The following is a 24,309-nucleotide window of genomic DNA, read 5'->3' as shown; positions in this document are numbered from 1 at the left end:
CAAACAAGCGGGCTCTCCCACGGGAGTATTGGTCCTTCCTCCTTGAAACCATTTATCCGCACAAATCACTTTGTGCAACAGGAACGGCATCCTCAGCCATCTTCCATCCTGTCTTCTCCCAGCTCCCACCAAAAAGACCTTGACCTATACCGGTGTCCCTCACAAAAAAACCTCTCCACCCATTTTTTTTAACTTGGTCTCACAAGAAACTGCAAATGCAGGTATCTGGAGCAATAAGCAATCTGCTGGAAGAATTCAGTGGGTTGAGCAGCATCTATGAGAGGGAAATAATTGTTGACGTCTCGGGTCAAAATCCCACTTCAGTACCTAGTTTGTCAAAGACAGATTTATCAAAGTGTATACTTAGAGTTAAAGATAGCCGAGTATGGTTATATTCTGAAAGCCTGCGAGCTATGTATCTGTGAATCCTGATGGCTCACTTTCTAGCTATCAAGTTGACATTTCCCATATTTCCCAGAAAAGCACCAGGGCCTCCGTGCCCATGCTCCATTAAAACTTAATGGGTTCACTGGACAAGTAATACTATGTAACACATTTTTAAAAATTAATTAAAGGTGTATTTGGGATATTAATAGGGGATATTATAGGTCATAAAGCACAAAAATCAGGCCAACTGACCCACTGAGTTCACATCAATCATCAAGCACCCATTTCTAGTAATTAAATATCAATTCCATTTTATTCTCCCCACAGCCTCCACCAATACTTCATGTTCTATCACTACATACTAAGGGGAGGGTAAACTCTGGGTAAACCAGTCATATGGAAAATATGCAAATTCCACACAAGCAGCACAGATCAGTGTCAGAGTTGTGAGGTAACAACTCCATTTGCTATGCCAACCTTACCAATTGTCTGGACTCCCTGTCAGTTCAGAGTTACCAAAGTTCAGAGTGTGCTGATTCTTGGAGTTTTAGTGTACTTATTAGTGATATTGTAGTATAAATGGAGGTAATTCGACCAGGTGAACCTGTGCCAGGGCAAGCTCCAAAATTGATGTATCACAGGAATTTTTGGCATTCCCTGTCCGTGCTAGTCAAAATGGATCTGATCCGTTTCCAGTTCTTTTATCTGTACTGAAATGCAATTATGTAGCAAGTACTCAAATAATTTATTAATCAGGATGAATGTTTGTTTCTGCTACTTGATCTGACAGTATGTTCTGTGTTTTCAATTATTTCCTTAACTTGTGTCTGTTTCATCTAGCAATTACCTTCAATGAGTGCCCTCCAATTGCACCCTATCTAGACCTGGCTTAATTAAACAACTCCCCTCCACTTTGTGTGTTTCATTTTATATATGAATTACATTGCATAAAGTATCTAATGAAGATTCTAGAATAAACAAAAAATGTAGTAATTACTCCAGGTACTCCCTGTATAAATATCATCAGTATGAATCAGGACACCAAGAGTAAACAGTCTTTGATTCATAAATGGTTTATATAGAAAAGGAAAAAAATGATCTCATTGCCCTTGACACTGGTGAGCAATTTCTCATGTCCTTGGATAATCTCTAGAAAGATATACCTCCCTAGAATTTCCAGTTAACTGAAGTAAAAAGCAAGTCGCTTCAGGATGACAACTAAGAATAAAATGTTTCCTGTTTGTCAAATGTGAGGGATTTCAAATTGATGGCATTTTGTAGATATCAAAGTAGCACAGTTGCTGTGATGTAGACATAGAGAGGCATTTTTAATGATCAGGAAGGGCAGAGTGCACAGGATAGTGAAGGTCGTGTTTGGCCGGCTGTCTTCGTTGCCTATGACATCAAGTACAAGAATGGGAAACCATGTTAGTTGTGCAACAGTTTACCTGTTTCATGTAATATTACCTGAATCAATGCCAGTGGCTTCTCCCTGCTCTTCACAAGTGCAGCCTCTTGCTGACGTTCCTCTTCCACAATAGCCGCAAAAGTAACCGGAGTCATTGTTGGCTGGCTTTTGGTAACCGTCGTTAACCAAGGACTGTTGGAGATGAAGCAATTTCAAGTGAATTCACTTCCTCATTAGACAGCAAGACCCAGTTGTCTTGCAATTGTTAAGAATTGCTGAATATAAATTAGATGCAGTTCGAAAAAGGAAATATTACCCGTAATATTCTGAATCTTGTAATTCTCAATTGTTAGTAATTGCTACTTTGCTAAATTCATATTCGTATACTTGAAGTACAATGGCTTTTTAAAGGAGTAAATTACCTCCTGTATTTGCTTTGGCCAAATTTTCAAAGTGGTCATCATAACATTAGATACGTTACAAAAAATCCACAAATGCAAGGCTAGGATTTAGTTACTTTAACAAAGTGGTTTACAAAGGTCTTAAGGTAGAAGTTATGTAAATAAGCAATTGTTACATACACACTAGACCAAAAAATGTATTTGCTATCTTGGATGCCTACAGGAATTCATTTATGTATAATGTAAATTGAGACTAAGATGATTACATATCATAAACAATCAAATAAAAACTGAGGATTTTGAAATCACCATAAGTCAGTCTTCAAGATGGACCAACAAAGCTTTCATTTGTATTTAAGCACTACTTTAATATTTAAAGGAAATAATTACTTTATGAAGCTTGAATTTAGCCTTGGTAGTGACTCATTCACTTTCAGCACCACATTTTATGAGTAATTAATGCAAAAAACCAGGTAATTGCAAAGTGTTCACGAACTTTTTCTTCCAACTGTATATTAAATAAGTAGTTCAAAAATTAAAAAAAGTAGTGAGGTAGTGTCCATGGATTCAGTGTCCATTCAAAATCAGGCAGCAGAGGAGAAGAGGCTGACCCTGAATCCATGAGTGTGCACCTTCACTCTTCTATACCTCCTTCCTGGTGGTTGCAATGAGAACAAGGCATAATCTGGGTGATACCAGCCCTTTATGATGGATGCCACCTATTTGAGGCATCACTCCTTGAAGATGTCCTGGATACTACGGAGGCTAGTGCCCACAATGAGCTGACAAGCTTATAACTCTCTGCAGCTTATTTCAATCCAGTGCAGTAGTCCTGTACATCCCTCCCCCGCCCCCCACATACCTGCCAGTGATGCAGCCAGTTAGAATGCTCTCCACGATACATCTGTAGAAACTCGTGAGCGTCTTTTGTGACATACCAAACCTCCTCAAATTCCTTATGAAATTGCTCACTTTCGATCCCTCAATGAGGACTGGTGTGTTCCCTCGTCTTTCCCTTTCTGAAGTCCACAATCAGTTCTTTGGTCTTACTGACGCTGAGTGCAAGGTTGTTGCTGTGACACCACTTAATTAGCTGATATATCTTGCTCCTGTAAGCCCTCTTGTCACCTTCTGAAATTCTGCCAACGATAGTTGTACTATCAAATTTATAGATGGCCCATGAGCTGTGCCTGGCCACAGAGTCATGGGTGTAAAGAGAGTAGAGCAATGGGCTGAGCACCCATTCCCTGTGGTACGCCAATGTTGACTGTCAGTGAGGTGGAGATGTTACTTCCAATCCGTATAGATTATGGTCTTCTGGTGATGAAGCCAAGGATTCAGTTGCAGAGGGAGGTACAGAGGCCCATATTCTGAAGCTTTTTGATTAGAGTTGTGGTAATGATTATGTTAAATGCTGAGCTGTAGTCAATAAACACAAGTATTTGTATTGTCCAGATGTTCCAAGGCCACATGAAGAGCCAGTGAGATTACACCACTGTAGACCTACAGTGACAACTGGCAAACTACAGAGTCTTTGCTGAGACAGAAGCTAATTCTAGCCATAACCAACCTCTCAAAGCACTTCATCACCGTAGATGTGAGTGCTTCTCTAGTGCTATATTGATATAGGTGTCGCTAAGGCAGCTCATCCTGCTCTTCCTGGGCACTGGTATAATTGTTGCCCTTTTGAAGCAGGGAAGAACTTCCACTACCAAAATTTTGTGACCAAAAGGACAGAAATAGGAGGTTAATAATAAAGCTCAACAGACTTGGAATAAAAGGTAAGCAGTTTGGGATGGATGGAGAGGAGGGAAAAATGTTTTCATGCAAAGGACTGTGAAGCTTTGGAATTCTCTAACCAGAAATTCAGAATTCATTCTCAACAAGGATCAACAGATTTCTAGAATAGAAAAAAAATAAAGGGCTATGGGAATAGGACAGGAAAATGGTGCTGCAGAGAAAAAGATCAACATTTTGATGTACAGGTAGTCCCTGAGTTACGAACATCCGACTTACGGACAACTCGTACTTACGAACCGAGGAAGGAGAACACCATCCGCCATTTTAAGTCAGATCGTGACGCTGTCTGCCATTTTAAGTCCTTGCCGTTGACACTGTGTTGAGTGTGTAACTTTGTACTTGGCTTAAATTTTTCTTAGCAAGATTCACCCTGACCCCGCCCCGTTCCAGTCGGCTGGTGGCGCAGTGAGATCAGCGCCGGGCTGGAGAACGGAGGTTCCCAAATTCAATCCAGTGACAGACCACTCCCATGCCAAGTTGATGTCTTTCCAGTGACTCCCGTACCATCCGTGCCAGGTTAATGTCGAGCTCGTAACTCAACATCGTTTAATAATGACTGCCGCCTCCAGTTTAAATTCCCACGCGGAATATTGTGGAGGATCAAATACCCAAACCCAGCACAGCCCCCACTTGTCCCATTTAACCTGTCTCAGTGCGATGGACCTTTGGACCCGGGGAATTCAGTGTGGAGGTCCTTAGGACCCATCGGACCTCGGGAGTCAGTGGAGCTCAGGACACGCCGCCCGCAGTATTTCTGTTCCATTGACGGGAAGTGATCGCGATTGAAAATGAAGTGGAAATAATAAAGCGATCGGAAAGAGGTGAAACGCCATCGGTTATTAGAAAAGCGTTAAGCTACAGTCGGTCAACGATCGGAACAATTTTAAAGGATAAAGTGAGAATAATGGAGCATGTGCAAGGCCCTGCCCTGATGAAAGCTACAATTATTACTAAGCAACGCAGTGCTTTAATTATTGGAATACATATGTTTCTTAAGTGTTTTATATGCATAGAAAGGTAAAATATATACTATATACTAAGACAAATGTTTGACTAACTGACGCTAAATAATACCGGATGTACTTGTTCCGACTTACGTACAAATCCGACTTAAAGACGGACTCAGGAACGGAACTCGTTCATAGCTGAACTCTCTGTATAGCAGAGCTGGCTCAAAGAGCCAAGTAACCTACTCTTGCTCGTATTTCTTCTGTCCATAACTAGAAAAAATCCATACAGCTATCCAAGAACAAAGCGGTTTGCACAAGATCTACTTATTTCGGAGCTCAAGCTACTTTATAAAAAGACAAAACAGTTCCAGTAAATACATTGACTGAAGAATTCTATGAATGTTAACACATAAACATGAAGATTTAACTGAAATACAGTTTAGTTCTCCTCTTGAATATTTCACATACACTTGATTTTACAACTGAAGAAATGAAACTTTTAATGTAAAATATTAGACTGTTTGCACAGGGATCAGCAGATGCAACCCTACAGAGCATAGTGACAAAGGTTGAATTATTAAAATTAACAAATTATCTTAAATCAACTGGTCATGCTTTTCTATGGATGACCCAATCTATAGTAGCAAAATACCTAAAGTATTAGTGACATAGGTGAAGCTTTTGGAGAAAATTTTATATTAGAAAATCCGAACATAAAAACTGGATACTGTCATTTTATTATGTGTCAATTTAAATAGAAGTAGAAAGTGCATGCAACACCCAGCAAGTCAGGAATCACTTTTTATTTCAGATTTCCAATATCTGCATTATTAATACGGATTCAAATATAAAAAACATTTTCTTGAATTCTTCACCTGATCGGTTGCTCATATTTGTTATGGTCCTCTTCTTGTTTAGAACTGTATTCCCATGAGCTGGAAAGCAGGGAATCACCTGGTCTTTCTGATGACTTCTCTTCTACCAATAGGTCACGGAATGATTTTGGAGAGGAGAGCCCAATGAATGGAGTAGCCCTAAATAAAAATGTTTCGTTAGTGTTTACAATTACATTTTAAAGTAACTAAAGAGAACTAAATAAACGAGTTCTGCTTCTCAATTATACCAAAGTTGAGAGCCTAGTATATCTTCAAGTTTTCATATTTGGTTTCACAACTGGAATTCCAAGCCTTTTACCTTGGATAAGTTCAATAAGAACTTCAAAAAGTTCAATAAGAACTTCAAAATAGAAAAATATATTTAAGTGAGGCAAGTTGCATATGACATGAAGCTGATACATGAAGATCATCACAAACAAAATATTAACCAAACATATAACAGAAACAGGGCAAAAGCTTTAAATATTATTTAAAATTCATTCAATTTAATTTGTCATACTTGATCTTACCAAGCACTTCCCATCTTAGATGGGGTTAATTGTGCAGTTAGGCTTGATTTCAAGGGAGGGTTGTCCAGCCTGTTGTGTGTGCTTGGCTCTTTAGCAGCCATCGCAATCATCTTCCTTTGTTTCTGAGAAAGCTTTCCTCCATGGCACAATAATTTATTCCCACTGTGGAAATGTTGCATTGTTAAATAAAGTTTTCTCACAGTCTTATGCATTTCTGGCAGACTTTTTTGTTAAAATGAAAAAGAATTGCTTTATATTTCAGTCCTATGAATGTTAATCTTCTCTGAAGGTTTAAACCATTGCAACTCTTCTAAACTATAAACTGGTCATCAATCACTCATTTACACTAATCTTACGTCAATTCTTTTTAAAAATTCTCCCCACATTTTACATGGATGGGTTAGAAAGTTAGTTAAGAGTTTTTCACATACTATTAGAACTTAACTTCTGGGGAATCAATTAAACATTTCCAGGAACAATAAAATCTTTATCATCAGGGCAATACTACACATAACCCATTATCAGATGCATATCAAGCTTTAGAATATTCATGATAGCACGTTCTCTTCCTTGGAATGTAATATAGGCCAAATCTAATACACCTTTAGCCAATGCAAACACAAAAGGGATTGTGATGAAAATAATGTATTAACATATACAGAATATATATTTTCTGTGTGGAAAGGTTCATTTTACAGATGGTGAAAACATATGGTTATTTCATTAAAAAAATGCTTGTGCTGCACAACAATGCTGTACTCTCTCCTCTGCTCCCTATGCACTCATGACCACAAGGCCAGATTCTGGTCTAATTCCACTTGTAACAGGGATTCCCCCCCTTGCTTAATGGTATTGGTCCAAGGCATAGAAAAAGGTTAGGAAGCTCTGATTTGTAAGCTTGCAGCTGATACCAGCATAATGGGCAGTATGTCAAATAATAATGAGTACAGGAAGAAGATAATGAGTCCAGTGAGATTGTATCATGACAAATTTTCCCTCAATGTCAGCAAAAAAAAAGCTGGTCATTGACTTCAGGAAAGGGGGCAGTGCACATGTTTCTGCTTTTATCAACAGTGCTGAGGTCAGGAGAGTTGAAAGCTTCAAGTTCCTAGGTGTAAACATCACCAATAGTCTGTCCTGCTCCAACCATGTACTGTTACAAGAACAAGTTTAAGAACCCTTTGCATTTATTTGGTTTTCTACATTACTCATAAAATGTGGTCTGATCTTCATCCAAGTCACATTAGTAGACAAATACCATCTGCCTCAGCTAGTATCACGCAAACAACTGTACTACTTCTCATCAGTACTGAGTACACCATTTAAACAATCATAATCTAGGTTTCAAGAAAGTAAGTGAACCTCTGGGGTAATGCCTTTTACAAAAGCTATTTGGAGAGAAGTGTTCCAATCAATGAGATAAAATTGGAGGTGTGGGTTATAGAGATGCCCTACCCTATAAAAAACACACACAAAGTTAGGTTACTGACAGAGCCTGCTCTTCTCACGAAAGATCTGTTTGTGTGCAGCATACCTCAATCAAAACAACTTTCAGAGGATCTTAGACTCTGGAAAAGGCTACAAAAGCATTTCTAAATACCTGAGTGTTCATCAGTCCACAGTCAGAGAAACTGTCTACAAAGATCACATCAAGAGCACAACCTGCAATGCAGAAGGCCATGAGAAAGAACTGAAGGGCAACAGCAAAAGACCTGCAGAAATCTCTAGAACTTGAAGTCTCTGTTCATGTGTCCACTATAAGAAGAGCACTGAAATAGAATGGTGTTCATGGAAGAACACTATGGAGGAAACCACTGCTCAGCAAAAAAAACATTGCTGCATGTCTCAAGTTTGCAAAATACCACCTGGATGCTCCACAACACTTCTAGGACAATGTTCTGTGGACAGATAAGACAAAAAATTAACTTTCTGGCAGCAATGCACATTGCTATGTTTGAAGGAAAAAGGGCACTGCACACCAATACCAAAACCTCATCCCAACTGAGGCATGGCGGAAGGAGCATCATGATTAGGGCTGCTTTGCTGACTCAGGACCTGGACAGCTACAATCGCTGAGGGAACAATGAATTCAAAATTATATCAAGACATTTTACAGGAGAATGCCAGGGTAGCAGTCCATCACTTGAAGCTTCATAGAAGTTGGATGATTCAACTAGACAATGATCCGAAACACAAGAGTAAATCAACAACAAAATGATTTAAAAATAAGAAAATTGTTTATTTTTGGAATGGCCAAGTCAAAGTCCAGACCTTAACCCAAATGAGATGCTGGGGCTTGACTTGAAGAGGGCTGTTCAAACCAGGTAATTACAAAGGTATCCCAGAAATATTAATGAACTGAAACCTTTTTTTATGGAGGAATGGTCTAAAATTGCTCCTCACTGTTGTGCAAGTCTGATCAGCAGCTACAAGAAACATCTGGTGGAGGCTATTGTTGCTAAAGGAGGTTCTACATATTATTACAAGGTTCACATTATTTTTCCAGCTAAGCCTGTGAATGATTAAACATGAAAGTACAATTGTTCACATGTTACTAGTTTAGGCAGATTGCGTTTGTCTATTACTGTGACTTAGATGAAGATCAGACCACATTTTATGAGTGATTAGTACAAAAAACCAAGTAATTGCAAAGGGCTCACAAACTACTTCTTGCAACTGTAGATGTCACAGCAAAGAACACTCACCAGATCTTTATTTCTTCAGGAGGCAAAGGAAATTTGGCATATCCCCTCTGACCTTCACCAATTTCACCAATACACAAAAGATAGAATCCTATCCAGATCCACGTGGCTTGGTTTTGGCAATTGCTTTGCACTTTGTCCAAAAGAAATTGTAAATAGTTGCAGATACAGTTCAGTGCATCACAGAAACCAGCCTCCTGTCCATGAACTACACATTTTGTTGCCTCAGTAAACCAGCCAACAGAAGATCTCACCCACCCCAGATATTCTCTCTTCTCTCCATCCCACCCTCGATTAGACAGAAGTCATAAAAGCCTGAAAGCACATACCACTAGGCTGAACGACAGCTTCAATCCTGCTATTATAATTCTATCAAACAGTCCCTTAGTATAATAAGATCACTGTTCTGAGCTGTGGAGTGCATGGCTACACAGTAACTGAAATGCTCCCGCGCACATAGCCTTGGTTGCTGAAACTTTCTTAATTTCTCACAGATGGAATTTTCCTAACACTTAAACAGCTGAGCAGTTTTTAGAGTGCAAGAAGTTTCCCACTCAGAGCAAAGGTGTAAAAAAAAAATCAGGGAACATTAAGATGGGACTCTCAATTTCACAACCCACATCATTAGGGCCTTGCACCTTGTATACCTGCTCTGCACTTTCTCTGTAACTGTAATACATTATTCTGCATTATGTTAGGTTTTAACCTCATACAACTTTAACTGTTGTAATGAATTATCTATATGGACGACATGCAAGACAAGTTCTTCACTGTGCCTTGGTTCATGTCACAATAAACCAATTTATCAATTTATAGAAAAGTATGGGATGATACGAAATGTTATTACTGATAGCTTTGGATTTACTAATGGTTACAAGGAGCAAAATACCAGTCTCAGGGTAAGTATTTTAAAAATTCACCTGAAGATGTGTCTTAAACAAAACAAAAACAAATTTGAATAATATTCCACAATGTGCAAAGCAGAATGGAGAATAGTGAAAATCTTTGTTCAGATTATTTAGTTTTAAGATCTTACAGATTTGTTCTTACCCTGCATTAGTCTTTGGCGCATTGACACATTTTTGCATATTTTCCTCCATTTCCATTATTGCTCGTAGGCCTACAGTGGGAGGTCCTGCAGGACTAATAAAAAAATAATTTTAAATTGTCAGAAAGAGTTCAGTGAGTTATATTTGAACTGCTCTAATAACAGAAGGATTAATAAAATCAAACATTAAACAGGTCTCAAGCATTGAAGCTAAGGAATACTGAAAGTATTTGCAAGTAGTAGGTCTAAATGATAACTTGGCTTTGACGTGGCAGGAAAGATGAAAAAAAACTCAAGGAAGAACAAGAAAGAGGATGCTGCTGAAGCAGCAAGAACAATAAGATGGTCTTGGAGCTATTACAATCACATTGGCCACCCTTTACACAACTTGCTCCTCTAACATCAGTTACATTCACTACTGGTGACACAAAGAATGGCTAATACAATTTTGTATCACTTCTCAAACTTAATGTCAAATCAGATTTCTGTATTTATAGCATAGTAGGCAATTCCTCTAATTTTGTTAGATGCCTTGCAGATATAAACCTTACATCAAATAATTATGCCTGTTTTCCAGTTTTAACATGAAAACTAAAATCACACGCCTTTTAATACAGTCAATTTATTAATGTTCTGCATTTCCTTCTGCTCCTTTAACATCCTCATTATAATTTACCCGTTTGTCCATGTCTTTGGACATCCTTTTTAATATTTGCTTAGTTGACTCGGTAACCATTTTTATCACGATCTTCCCTCTGTTGCATCTTGGAATTAATATATTTTCTCTGTTTAAAATCAAGGCCATTTTCTTTAATGATTTCCTCTACTATATATGAAATAGAAACAATTTAAACAGAGTTTAGCCCTGCTGCAATCCAAGAGTTACTCCTGCAACTCTGGCCATTGTTTATCATCAAATTTAATTGTTCCACCTACAGATGTTGTGCGATTAGCTGTCAAGATCATAAATTCCCTCCACAAACCTCTCTACTCCCTTACCTCTTTCTCTATCTTTTGGCCTTAAAACTTACTTTTCTGACCAAGCTCTTGGTTTTCAGCCCAAATAAACCCACTGACTTGGTTGACAATGCCAGAGTCATACAGCATAACAGGTACTTCAGCTCAAGCTTTCTATGACTAGACCCATTTGCTTGTGTTTAGTCCATATCCTTCTAAACCATTATAACTGCACACTTTTACATCTTCCTCCGGCAGCTCATTCCACATAGACACAACTCCACTTGAAAAAACAAATTCTCCTCTGTAAATCTTTGTCCTCTCACCTTAAATCTATGTCCTGTAATTATAGACTCCCCTACTGCGGAAAAGACTGTAGCCATCAAACTCATCTACATCACTCATGTAATTAATTATCTCTAGAGTCCTGACTCTCCAACTGCTCCAGGGTAAAAAGTGCCAACCTTTCCCTATAACTCAAGTCCCAGGAACATCTTAGTGAATCTTTTCTGCACCCCTTCCTGACTAACTACATAATTCCTATAGCTTGCCAACCAGAACTATGCACAATGCTCCAAGAGTGGTTTCACCAACAACTTTTACAATTGCAACACGATGTCCCAACTCCTGACCAACTGATGAAGGCAAGAATGCCAAACACCACCTTTACATGTCTACCTGTGTCACTAAATTCAGGAAACTATGTGGCTATACCCCTAGTTCTCACTGTTCTACAATACTACCCAGTGCCCTGTCATTTACCATGCAAGTTCTGCCCTGGCTTAACCAAAATGCAGCATCTTACACTTGTCCAAGTTAAATTCCATCTGCCATTCCTTGGCCCATGTACCAGGTTCATCTAGTATTTGTTGTAATCTTAGATAATGTTCTACATTGTCCAATGCTCCTATAAAACTCTTTGCAATGTTACAAAAAATACTACAAAATTGCACATTTTTGCTATACAATGTATATTACTACATAAAGACCATCATACAGACACAATATACAATCCATTCTCTGGATAGTTTTCTTTGATATAAAGCAGAGAAAAAGGGTGCAGAGGTTCATGTACAGATTCCAGGGATTTGTTCTTGAAAGACATTTTAAACAATTGTGGACCCCAAAAAGAGTGGAGATTCCATAGAAGCAGAAGTAATATATTTCACAATTTCTGAACTATAAACTGTATACATTACCTCAGAGAACAAGTCGTCCACCCTGTAGCATTACTAGAGCTAGATCCGAGACAGAATTTTGGATTTGACTCCTTCGTAGAAGGCAATATTTTCTCACTCATTTTTGCCTCTTCAGTTGGGTATTTTCTTTCTGAAATACTGATTCCCTCATCAACCTAAAATGTGAAAAATTATCTATGAAAATACTGATCAATGATCATTGACTGCTGGTTAAAAACAATTAGGTGACATAAAGGACAGGCATTAATACATTATAATGCAGTAACTCCAACTGATGTACTTGAACAATGGCAAACTGAAAAAGATCATCAGTAATTTATGCATCATCATCAATTATTATATTTGTTGCTCTGGCATTATTAGAAATGTGGATATTCTACTTGATAAGATTGTTAATTAATTTTACATTTTTAAAGACATGGGAGACATGGCAGGGCCACATTTATATGGACATTATTGCCATCCTTCATTAAAGTACAAATGCTTTGTTTATTTTAATATTATTTACTTTATATTAGTTACATGATTTCAAATGAATTCAAGATTTAGTTTTTTTTTAAGTAACAGAAAAATATTTTCTATTTGAATTATTTTCAACCATTTCTAAATTTTAAAGGATAGTGTTTCTTTGGAATCCTTAAACATGTACCAGAGACTGGAGTTGCAGTTTCATACCTCTATTGAGTTCTATCCTGACCTCTAGTACTATCTGTGTGGAGTTTGCATGCTCCTCGGTGACCAGTGTTCTTCTACATCACATGTGTAGATTGATACAGTGCCTTGAGAAAGTATTCAGCCCCCACAACTATTTTCACGTTTTACTGATTTGATCTAATCTGCACACCATTGTGCATCAAATCAAAAGAAAATCTCCAAAACTGTCAACAATTTATTAAAAATTAAAAACCAACATTGAGGCTGAAAAAGTAGTCATTCCCTTTGCAATTAACACACCAACTCTCCTATTGCATTACAATACCAACTCACCCAATTTGTTGATGTAGAAAACTGAAGGATCACCTGTTTATTTTCAATGAATTCCTAAGAATAAATACCCCTAACTCTCTGTATGGTCCAACAAAATGGTAGATTTTCAACAGACCAAACCAAATTGAAGACAAAAGATTCAAGACAAGTCAGGGGAATGATAACAGAGAGCACAAATCTGGGAAGGGTACATCTCAAAGGTGCTGAACATACCTCAGAGCTCAGTGCAGTCCATTATGAAAAAGTGGAAAAAATATGAAACCACAGCCACACTGCCTAAGTCAGGCCACCTCTCTAAACCTAGTTGCTGGAGAAGAATGGCACTTGTAAGGGAGGCTACTGTGATGCCAAAAGTCACTCTGAGTGACCTGCAGAATTCAATGGCTGGAACTGGGGATGAAGTTCATGGCTTCACAATCACCAAGGATCTTGCGCAAAAGGGGTATTCATGGAAGAATGGCAGGGAAGAAAGCCTGGCTAAAAAAATAAACACATCTTTACCTGTAAAGACTTTGCAAGATATCACCCAGAAGGCACAGTAAAGAGGTGGAAGAAGGTCTTTTGGTCAGATGAGACTAAAGCGTAAATTTTTGGCCCCAACACTAAGTAGTACTGTGGCATAAATCTAATGGTGCGCATCAACCAGGTAAAATTAGCCCTTCTGTAAAGTATGATGGTGGCATCATACTTTGGGATGCTTTTCAGCAGCAGGAACAGGAAATCTGGTCAGGATTGATGGGAAGATGAACGCTGCTAAATACAGAGAGATCCTGGATAAAAACTGCTCGTCTCTGACAGAAAGCTTAAAATGGGGAGAAAATTAATCTTTCAACAGGACATCAACCTAAAACACATTGCCAGAACAACCATGGAGTGGCTTAAAATGAAGAAAACGGAGGTCCTTGAGTGGCCCAGTCAGAGTCCTAACCTTAACCCCATCAAACATCTTTGGCAAGACCTCAAGACTGTTGTCCACTGCCGCTCCCCAACAAACCTAGCGCAGCTTGAGCAGTTTTGCAAGGAGGAATGGGCAAAACTTGCTCCATTGTGTTGTGCAAAGCTAGTAGAGACTTATCCAAAAAGACGACTGGCTGTAATAGCTGCAAGAGGTGGTTCAACTAAGTACTGAGCAAAAGGGGATGAATACTTTTGAAAGGCTGAAATTTCAAATTTTGAATGTCATGCTTTACAATATTCCCTGATTTTTGGGGCTTTACTGTGGGGGGGGGGGGGTGGAATAAAAAAGGAGCGCGCATTCACAAATAAAAATTTTCAGTTAAACTGATCATAATCCCTGGTTGTAATACTCATTTATATGAACAAAGGGTTGGGGGGGCAAATATTTTTACAAGGTACTATATACTGATCGGCTAGAGTGAACTGCCCCAGTGTGCAGGTGAGTGGCCGAAGCTGAGGAGAGTTGATAGGAACATGAAGGTCAGTATAGGATTAGTGTAAATCTGTGTTTGATGGTCACTACAGACTTGGTAGGCTGAAGGGCTTGGTTCCATGCTATATGATTCTACGTGCTTCAGAACATGAGAAATTGTGAAAAGACACAAGCCAGCCGAAAACCAGAATACTCTAAGGGTGAGACCTCAGCAGTCTTCTGATTTGTGTAACAACTGCAGTTAGACCTTGGGAGTTGCACAACCACAAGACTATTCAGTTACAAGGATCACATAGGGGATGGCCACCAGGGAGAACAGAGTACCAATACAAATCCCATTCCTCACCCATCAATATGGTAGTTTTAATTTGAATATATTCCAAAAACCATTTGGCTTCTATCCCACTATCACTTTTAGTTTTATAGTTAAAAGTGGAGCAATTCACATGGTAAGGCTAATCTATGCCAGAGAGAAATGCAAATTTATTCAATGCAATTCTGTTAATAATGTGCTTCATGCCCTATAGCTATTTTAATAATTTTGTGTAAGTAGCAGGTACAGGATTTCACATTGGAGAGATTTCTTAAAATATAATTATGATTCATGCAAGGTCAATTTCTCTAAATACACTTTATTCAGTAACTACTTCAAAAGGCCTTTCAAAACAAAATATTGATTTTAATATAGGTCAAAATACAATAATTTTGAGAACCAGGCATCACAGCAGTGAGGAGCTATGACAAACCACGAAGGATGCAGTGTAATAAGAAATTGGGGAACTAACAGAGAATTGTCAAAGCACTCCAAAACTATTAAATGTTACCAGGATGAGTTGTTTTCGCCTGGTTTTACAGTACTTTTGCTGTAACTATCGCAAATCAAAAACAAACTGTATTTATAAAGGCAGACCGATTTCTCCAGGCAAAATCCAGCTGCAAAGTCAGGTGAAGCTAATTCTCGGGGGCTGGCTACTCCACCAGCATAGCTGCCTTCAGAATCAGACATCAACAGTTCTTGCAGGGATTCCACTGAACTGGTTTTAGTTGGTCTTATAAAATCTGCAGAAATAAAAGACTGATTTTACCTCAACAGTAATAACAATTTTGTGTAGTAAATGATCTTAGGTACACATCCTCAGTATGTGTGTCATATCTTAGGTATATCCACAGACCATAAAATGGTGGCATACATCTATTAAGTTATCGTAACCATGTTATTTACCGAGACACTGAAAGGTGGTTGTTACCTGCTACTTAAGAACCAGAAATCTACATGAGACGAGTCAAATAAAACTTTAGTTTTCCCTCTAAAACTAGTGAATCAAATTGTAAACTTGCTGTTTTTGTTCACCTTTATCTTCACCACCTATAATTTTACTTTCAGCTGTATAATCAGGCCTGGTCAATACATCCCAGTAGACTAGACTAAATAAATCACCCAGATTTCACAACATTAAGAACATAGCCCACAGACAAGGAGTGTACCTGTCCTTTCTATGGTTTTCATTATTTCACCCTTTGTTCCAACCTTTGCCTTCCTCCACTTTGTCACATAGAATAACTTGTTTTCACTCTTTATTCTGATGAAGGGTATTTGACTTGAAATGCCGACCTCTTCCTGTTTCCATAAAAGCAGCTTAGCTGGCTCAGTTCCAGCATCTATAGTTTTGTTCTCCAAATCAACTTTTTCCAATGTTTTTTTCTGATGTCTTTGAGGACCTATTGTACATTATTCAGCTAACCATATAGATCACATAAAAAACTCAGCAAATTTAAATTCCAGAATTGCTGACGTCCTGACACAAATTTTCCAATTATCCTTTAAGTCACAGTGTTCTATTACATGAAAACAGGTCCTGCAGCCCAAAACATCCAAGCTATCTGAACTGTCTACCTGAGCTATTGACATGCATTCGCCCTCTAACCCCATAAAAATTTCCTATCATGTACAGTACCTGTCCAAGTGTCACCTGAACATTGTAATTGTTCTATCACTGTCTACCACTTTCTCTAGCAGCCCCAGTTTAATTTACCAAAATACAACACTTTGCTCTTCTGCAAGTTGAATTCCATCTGCCATTGTTTGGCTTACTCTTCCAGTTGTAACTTTAGATAAACTTCACTGTCCACTATACACCAGCTTTGATATCATCCAACAAGTTGATAACCATTCCTGCTATATTCTCATTCAAATCATTAATATAGATGGAGATCAAGAGTGGACCTAGCACCAACTCCTGCAGTACACCACTGGTCACAAGCCACCTGTCAGAAAAACAGCCTTTCACTATCACCTTCTGGCTCCTTCTATCAAAACAATTTTGTATCCAATAGGCTGGTTCATGGATCTCATCTTCCAAACCAGCTTACCAATAGGATATGTCAAAGCCCCTGCAAACTTCCACAAAACAATGTCTACTGCCACCTGTCAATCCACTTGGCCAGTTTCACACAATATGCCACACTACCTATTCCTAATCAGTCCTTGCCTTTCCAAATGAAGGCAGATCCTATCTCTTTGAATCTCCTCCAGTACTTTCCCACCACTAATGTCAGGCTCACCAGCCTGAAGCTCCTCCGATTGTTGTTTCAGCTCTTTTTAAATAAAAGGCATCAGCTCTTCCAATGCCTTAATGCAGAATGTCTACATACTTTCAGAAGTCAGTCAAAAATGTGTTTCTTTCTTCTGTTGCAATTGTCTGATATTTTTCAAACCCAGCTGCCTAGTGTTCAGTAATCTTTAGAAGTGCAAGCTTTTGTTAGTTCTTTTGTGGACTACTTCAGCTTTTTATTCTGTCCCACAGGTGTCATAGTTTTTTTCCAGCTATTCATTTAGCTGTAAACAATATGTCACTTGTGCTGACTTAACAATTCCCACTATATCTTCCTATTTCCCTCCTAAAACAAATTACCTCACTGCTTCCACCTAATTATCTTCAACAGCTGCTTATGGATCAGTCTTCACTGTGGAAGGTACTAGCAGTGTGCCAGAGGTCCGTGAGTGTCAGGGAGCAGGAGTGAGTGCTATTGCTACCATGAAGGAAAACATGCTAGGCAAACTCAAAGGTCTAAGGTGGATAAGTCACCTGACCAGATGGACTACACCCTAGAATCCTGAGAGAGGTTGCTGAAGTGATAACGGATGCATTGGTCATGATCTTCCAAGAATCACTTAATTCTGGCATGGTCCTGGAAAAGTGGAAGATTGCAAATGTCACTCCGTTATAAGCCAGTTAACCTGACCTCAGTGGCCAGGAAAGTGTTGCAGTCTATTGTTAAGGATGAGGTTTCCGGAGACTTGGAGACTAATGATAAAATAAGTCAAAGCCAGTATCTGCAGACTTTCTTTCCTAAGTCAAAGTCATTGTGTTGTTTCTGTAAGGGGAAAAACTTGCCTGACAAGTCTGTTAGAGTTCTTTGAGGAAGTAACAAGCAGGGTGGACAAAGGAGAGGCAGTGGATGTTATTTACTTGGATTTTCAGAAGGCATTTGATAAGGTGCCATACATGAGGCTGCTTAACAAAATCCTGTGGCATTACAGGAAAGACTGGCATGGATAGAGGAATGGCTAACAACCATGAGGCAGCCAATGGGAACAAAGGGGTTCTTTTCTGGTTGGCTGCCAGTGACTAGAGGTGCTCCACAGGGGTAAGTATCAGGATCACTACTTTTCACATTGTTTGTCAATGATTTAGATAATGAAATTGATGGCTTTGTGGCAAGGTTTGTGGATGATACGAAGTATTTTTGATATATGCCAAAACCTATCTGTGGTTCCCAAAGATGCACTGGAGAAAACAAAAATCCTGGACTACTGTGCACATTTGAACACGAGAAATGGTAATAAGCCTATGTAATTACATAGGAACAATTGTAATGTGAAATACTGTGTTTGTGTGCAACAGTAGAAAGTAACCACTTTCACTGAATAGTCACTTTGATCGGTCACTGTAAGGATTACTAAATTACAAACATAAATAAATTAAGCACTTGTGCAATCTATTTCTAACTGTCCAGTATGCAAGATATTCAAGTTGCATTATGCGGCACAAAGATGTGAAATTCCGGCATTACATAACCTCATGAAATCTAGTCTCAACAGATGTTTCTTATAAAAGATTAAAAAACCCAATGAACAAACCTTGCATTATGGCATCGTTACCCATTGTAGAAATTCACAAAGTTACATTTCTCTTGTTTTCATAAAAGAATGAATGAGGAGGGGGTTGCTGGGGCAAATGGATACAAGATGCATCAGGAAATCAAATGATTGGATGAAATTACTCAGTAATTTCACAAATCCAAAACATCTGAGAGTAGTTTAGTAATCCAATTCTTTCTTTATAGAAGATACTGAATCCTAAGTAGCAGGAACTTGGTAGCAAAATTGCTAAGAATGATAAATACACTGAAAATTTAGGTTATAGGGTTTTTTGCAATATATAAAAATAAATTAAAAGTTTATTCCTGTCAAAGCAGCCTTGAAAATATTGAAAGTCTATTGAATTACTTTTCAAGCAAAGTCTGTTTGTCCATTAGGAACTCTGCTATCAAAGTGAAGTACATGACTGCAGATTTAATGATCAAGATGGATTTAATAAACAGCTCTGTAAACATATGACATCCTCCTAACTCGATGCAACCCACACCACCTTCAATAGTCACTGTAGCTTTGCACACTATTTTCATGAAGTTCTTTCAATCTAACATGCTTTATGTTCATTCTGTATTCTGGCCTGATCTGCATTCTATGCTTTCTTCATGGATGTGAATCAACTCAAACTGTTTCCATCCTCTTTTGCTCAGTTATCCATATCCTTCTCAAACAGAAGAATCTGTTTCCTCAAGTTCCCTCTAAATTACTAATATAATTGCTAGTTCAAATCGTATTTGGCTCAGTATCAGGCTCTGTATCTGCTGATCTTTCAGTTTTGTTCTGAAGTTTTCTGAACTGTGGATGAGAAGCACAACACTTTACAGTACTAGTGACCCAGGTTCAATTTCCACCATTGCCTGTAAGGGTGTTTGTCTGTTCTTCCTGTGATTGTGTGGGTTTCCTCCAGGTGCTCCAGTTTCTTCCCACAGTCCAAAAACATACTAGCTGGTAAGTTAATTGGTCATTGTATACTATCCCATGATTAGACTAGGGTTATATCAGGGGTTACTGGGCAGCACAGTTTCAAAGGCCAGAAGGGCATATTCCGCGATATCTCAATAAATAAATGCTATTGTATAAAGTGATCTTTGGTCGAAGAGGGGGCTTGGCACCCAAAACTTCACTACTAACTATAACTACGTTTAACACTTGATCTCAAACAATTCTTCCAGTGCACTTCCATTAGCTTGAAAAGGAGAATATTCTGATCTCAAATACTATCAGCCTCTTGATAACCAATACAAAAACCCACTATAGATTTTCTTAGAATGTACAGCACAGAATCGCACCACTTTGCCTATGCCAACTGTATTGCCCATCTATGCTAATCCCATTTTCCCTCATTAGGCCCATAGCCTTCTACTTTTTTTTCTATCCTAGTACCCGTCCAAAACCCTTCTAAACATTATAATTGTATCTACTGACTCCACTTGCTCTGGCCGCTCGCTCCAAATATTCACCACCCTGTATGAAAAACTTGCACCTTAGACCTTAATTTAACTTTCTTCCCTCTCACTTTAAACCTCTATCCTCTAGTTCTAGATACACTGCTCTGGAAAAAAAAAGATTCTGATTATCTATCCTCCTCAATTATATAAACCTCTGTGAGATTACCGCTTAGCCTCCAACATTCGAGTGAAAATAAACCCAGACTGCCCATTCTCTCCTTATAACTGCACCCCTCAATCCCAGGAACCATCCTGGTGAATCTGTTCTGTGTTCTCTCCATTCTTACCTTTCCAGTAAATAACCAGAACTGTACACAACACGTACCAATATTTGGTACAGATGCAACTTAAAATCCTGCTACTTATATTCAATGCCACAGCATATGAAGGCAAGCATACCAATTGCCTTTTTCACTATTCTATCCACTGATGCCATCACTTTCAAGGAGCTACAGATTAGCATCCCAAAATGTCTCTGAACATCAATGCTAAGATCCCTGCCATTTACTCTAAATCAGGTGTTCCCAACCTTTTTTTATGCCATGGACCCCAACCATTAAACCCTGCTCTAAATGATTACCAGAATATGACTTCTCTCACTTGTCTGAATTAAATTCATCTGCCATGGTTCTGCCCAACAATTCACCTTATTTATGTCTCAATGTATTAGACAACAATTTTACTATCTATTCTTCCACCAATTTTCATGTCATCTGCAAACACGCTAACCAGATCATCTACACTCTCATCCAAGTTATTTTGATGCATTACAAACAAAGGTCTCAGCACCGGTCTCTGTGGTACACCACCTGTAAAGACTTCCAATCAGAAAAATATAGCTATCCATTACTACGCTGCCTCCCATCACCAAACTAATTCTGAATTCAGCTTGTCAACACACCTTGGATGTCTTGCGGTACATTCCCAGAAATGAAAACTTCATATGGAATAATATGTCAGTAATACACCATGTTCCTCAGACAAGACACAACTATATAATTGAAAGCCTTTGAATGGACATATACCTATTGATATTTAATAACCAGCACTATAAACCTAGATCAACCATTTCCCTTAAAAGACTCTTTTGTCTGGCTTGCTCACCTGCTGAATTTGGGCTCTGAATGAGATCAGATAAATGATATCCTCCCGAACTATCAGATCGTCGTCTTGGTTTCTTCTTTGCCTTTGCTTTTGCCTTTTTAAGAAGCTTTTCTCTAAAGAAAAATATTTCATTTGCTTATTTAAATTGCATACAATTTTACACAGAGTGCGATAGAACTTAACTTTCTCAACTAAATGCTGGAAGGCAAAGCATCTGATCTTTGGAATTTCTAGAAGCATATAATTTATCCTAGTGATAATATATGCTTTTGACATGAGGGCTTATTAGCATTGATTTAGTTAAAACAAATTGAATATTCCAAGACTTGCTCTCTCACACAAAGTAATGAAAACTGTTATCCTCAAGTAAAAGGAGCAAATCGCAATTACACACATTTAATGATAAACCACATTGCTAAATTTAGATAAACTATTAGAGCTTCCTCACTAAGGTGGAAACTTCATAAGAAGAGTAGAAATTTTTTTGGGGACAGGGAATCAGAACATAGAACAATACTGCACAAGAATACCTTTCAGCCAGAATGTTGTGCCAAACTAATCACTTCTGTCTATACAATGTCCATATCTCTCAATTCTCTGTATATTTATGTATCTATATTAGAGAGTTTTATTTTTATTTGTCTCCACTACCACCCCGGCAGCATTTTCCAGGCATTCACTATTCTGTTTAAAAAAATGCTCTGCACATCTCTTTTGAACTTTACCTTCAAATGCATGCTCTCTAGTATTAAATATTTTGACTCGGGGGGGGGGGGGGGGGGGAGAGACGCTAGCTGTCAATAATCTATGCCTCCCATCTTATGACCTCTATCAGCTCTCCCCTCAGCCTCTACTACTCCAGAGAACAGAACACAAGTTTTTCCAACTTCTCCTTATAGAACATGCTCTCTAATCCAGGCAGCATCCTGGTAAACTGTACTGCACCCTTTCCTAAACCTTCACATTCTTCCTATAATGGAGCATTTTCTGCAGGACAGTAGTTTTCATTAAACAGAATTTTTAAAATGTTAGCCAATTAATCTCGGAGAATGTCCTGTTTAGTCTCTCTTCACCATATGTAAGAAACTTTCTAAATGGATCATCTCAAGAATCAACTTCGATGACTTGGTAACACTATTTTCATGACTTGGTAACACTAAACATGCATTAGTTTTATTTCTATTGCACTCCCTTCCTGAAGTCAGTGAAGAGAAATTCAACACTGGCTACTCAAGATGAATTTCTCATCCAAGGGCTTCTTCTTTGGATTGTAAATCCTGATAAACAATTTGGTCCATACCTCAAACAAGTGTAAATAACCTGAACTCCTGAATATCTGACATTTCAATATTTCTGAACATGAAAAATAACGGTTATAATGTTCCCAAAATGACTGGGGTCTTCAATCAGAGATGTATTTGGCTAATCAGTCAAATACATCTTCAAGTGCTCCAGAAGGCACTTAGTACAAAGCTGTTTAAGAATCAGGAAAAATTTTAAACCAACTAAATCACAGAATCAGAAACATACTACACAGAGGAGGCCATTATATCAAACTCAATCATTAAGAGCAATCTCAGCAACACACACACTTGAAGAATTCTGCTGAAGGGTCTCAGCCTAAAACGTCGACTGTACTCTTTTCCACAGATGATACCTGGCCTGTTAAGTTTCTCCAGCACTTTGTGCGTGTTGCATGGATTTCCAACATCTGCAGGTTTTCTCTTGTTTGTGATAAGAGTAATCGCAACCAATCTATGTAAAATTGTGGAGTAGAGTGATAGAAGCAACTCAGAGGCATGGACTAATAATCAAAATATGAGAGTTAAATTGCAGCAGAGGTTCCTTAAGGTTGTTATAGCCAAAAATAGAAGCGGCGGGATAAGCTTCCAATGGCATGCGTCTCAAATAGCCTCGGACAACCAGGTACAGTTCCTGCCTTCAAGTGTGGCTTCGCTACTAAGCCCAGTGGAACCATCTCTGTGACAGAAGAGGCAAAGGCAGGTTCCTGGAAACTTAAAACCAGTCACGTCAGGCAGATGCAGCTCATCAGCCATAGTTGGCAGCTCATCTAGAAGGAAAACTCTGATCTCAAACCTCCACTGCCTTGTTGCTATATCCACTCAAAGGGAAGGCTTTAGGAGTAAACACCAAGGAAAAATGCAGAGATGGACCCTTAAGGCAGTTTTATGTTGAGTTCAATGCTGACTGGCAATTCCTGTGATGCTGCTGCTGTCAAACTTTATCGGTCTCTGCTGTTTATTTGCATTCATCAGCAGGGTGGAGAGGGGTAGCCTACAAATCCATTACAACTAAATTCTATATAATCCATCTATCCTCCATCATCAGTCAAGTAATGGAAGTCATCGTTGGCAGTATTGTCAAGTGACATTTACCAATGTCTGACTCACCAACACTCAGTTAGACAGGATCAATTGGCTCTGGACTTCAAAGTGTTTGTCTAAGAATGGACCACAGAACTGAATCCCAGAGGCAAGGTGAGTGCAACTGTCCTTTAAACAGAGAATATCACTGAGTGTGGCATCAAAGTGCCCTGGTAAAAGGGAAAAACAGAGGGGAGTCATAGTTTGTGCAATGGAAGATTATGATGGTCACAGGCTAATCATCTCAGACCTAGGAAAACACCTGTATGAGTTGCTTAGAGCAGTGTCTCCACGTATTTCATCAAAGCCCATCATTTCTAACATAAGAATAGAAGAAAGGATATTAGCTGCTGATTACAGAATGCTTAATTCTATTTGCAACTCCTCAGCAAAGGAAGAGTACTACACATGCATGTAGCATGATCAAGACCATGTTCAGGCGTCAGCAAATGACAAAAGTACCAGTCAAGCATAATCTCCAAAACAGTATAATCCCACCCTCAATATTAATAGTATTTACGTTGCATAGTCTGTAGACTCCCACTGTCAATGTTTGGGGGTGGGGGACGTCACATTCAGAAAC

At 38.6% G+C, this 24,309-nt stretch overlaps 1 protein-coding gene across 4 annotated transcripts in view; it reads right to left on the bottom strand.

The window, feature by feature from the left end:
- Nucleotides 1–24,309, bottom strand: part of ibtk (inhibitor of Bruton agammaglobulinemia tyrosine kinase) — a 119,366-nt gene that overhangs the window by 5,484 nt on the left and 89,573 nt on the right. For all 4 annotated transcript variants that reach the window (XM_073056416.1, XM_073056415.1, XM_073056418.1 and 1 more), the window contains 7 exons: nt 21,343–21,455; nt 15,545–15,693; nt 12,258–12,412; nt 10,104–10,196; nt 6,352–6,513; nt 5,822–5,980; nt 1,855–1,987 (listed from right to left, as the gene is read on the bottom strand). In XM_073056416.1, coding sequence (XP_072912517.1) covers nt 1,855–1,987; nt 5,822–5,980; nt 6,352–6,513; nt 10,104–10,196; nt 12,258–12,412; nt 15,545–15,693; nt 21,343–21,455 — 964 coding nt within the window. The remainder of the gene's footprint in view (nt 1–1,854; nt 1,988–5,821; nt 5,981–6,351; nt 6,514–10,103; nt 10,197–12,257; nt 12,413–15,544; nt 15,694–21,342; nt 21,456–24,309) is intronic.

The sequence above is a fragment of the Hemitrygon akajei genome, chromosome 9, assembly GCF_048418815.1.
Source record: "Hemitrygon akajei chromosome 9, sHemAka1.3, whole genome shotgun sequence".
NCBI lineage: Eukaryota > Metazoa > Chordata > Chondrichthyes > Myliobatiformes > Dasyatidae > Hemitrygon > Hemitrygon akajei.
Note: the sequence above shows the minus strand (reverse complement) of the source record. Positions and strands in the feature narration are given on the sequence as shown.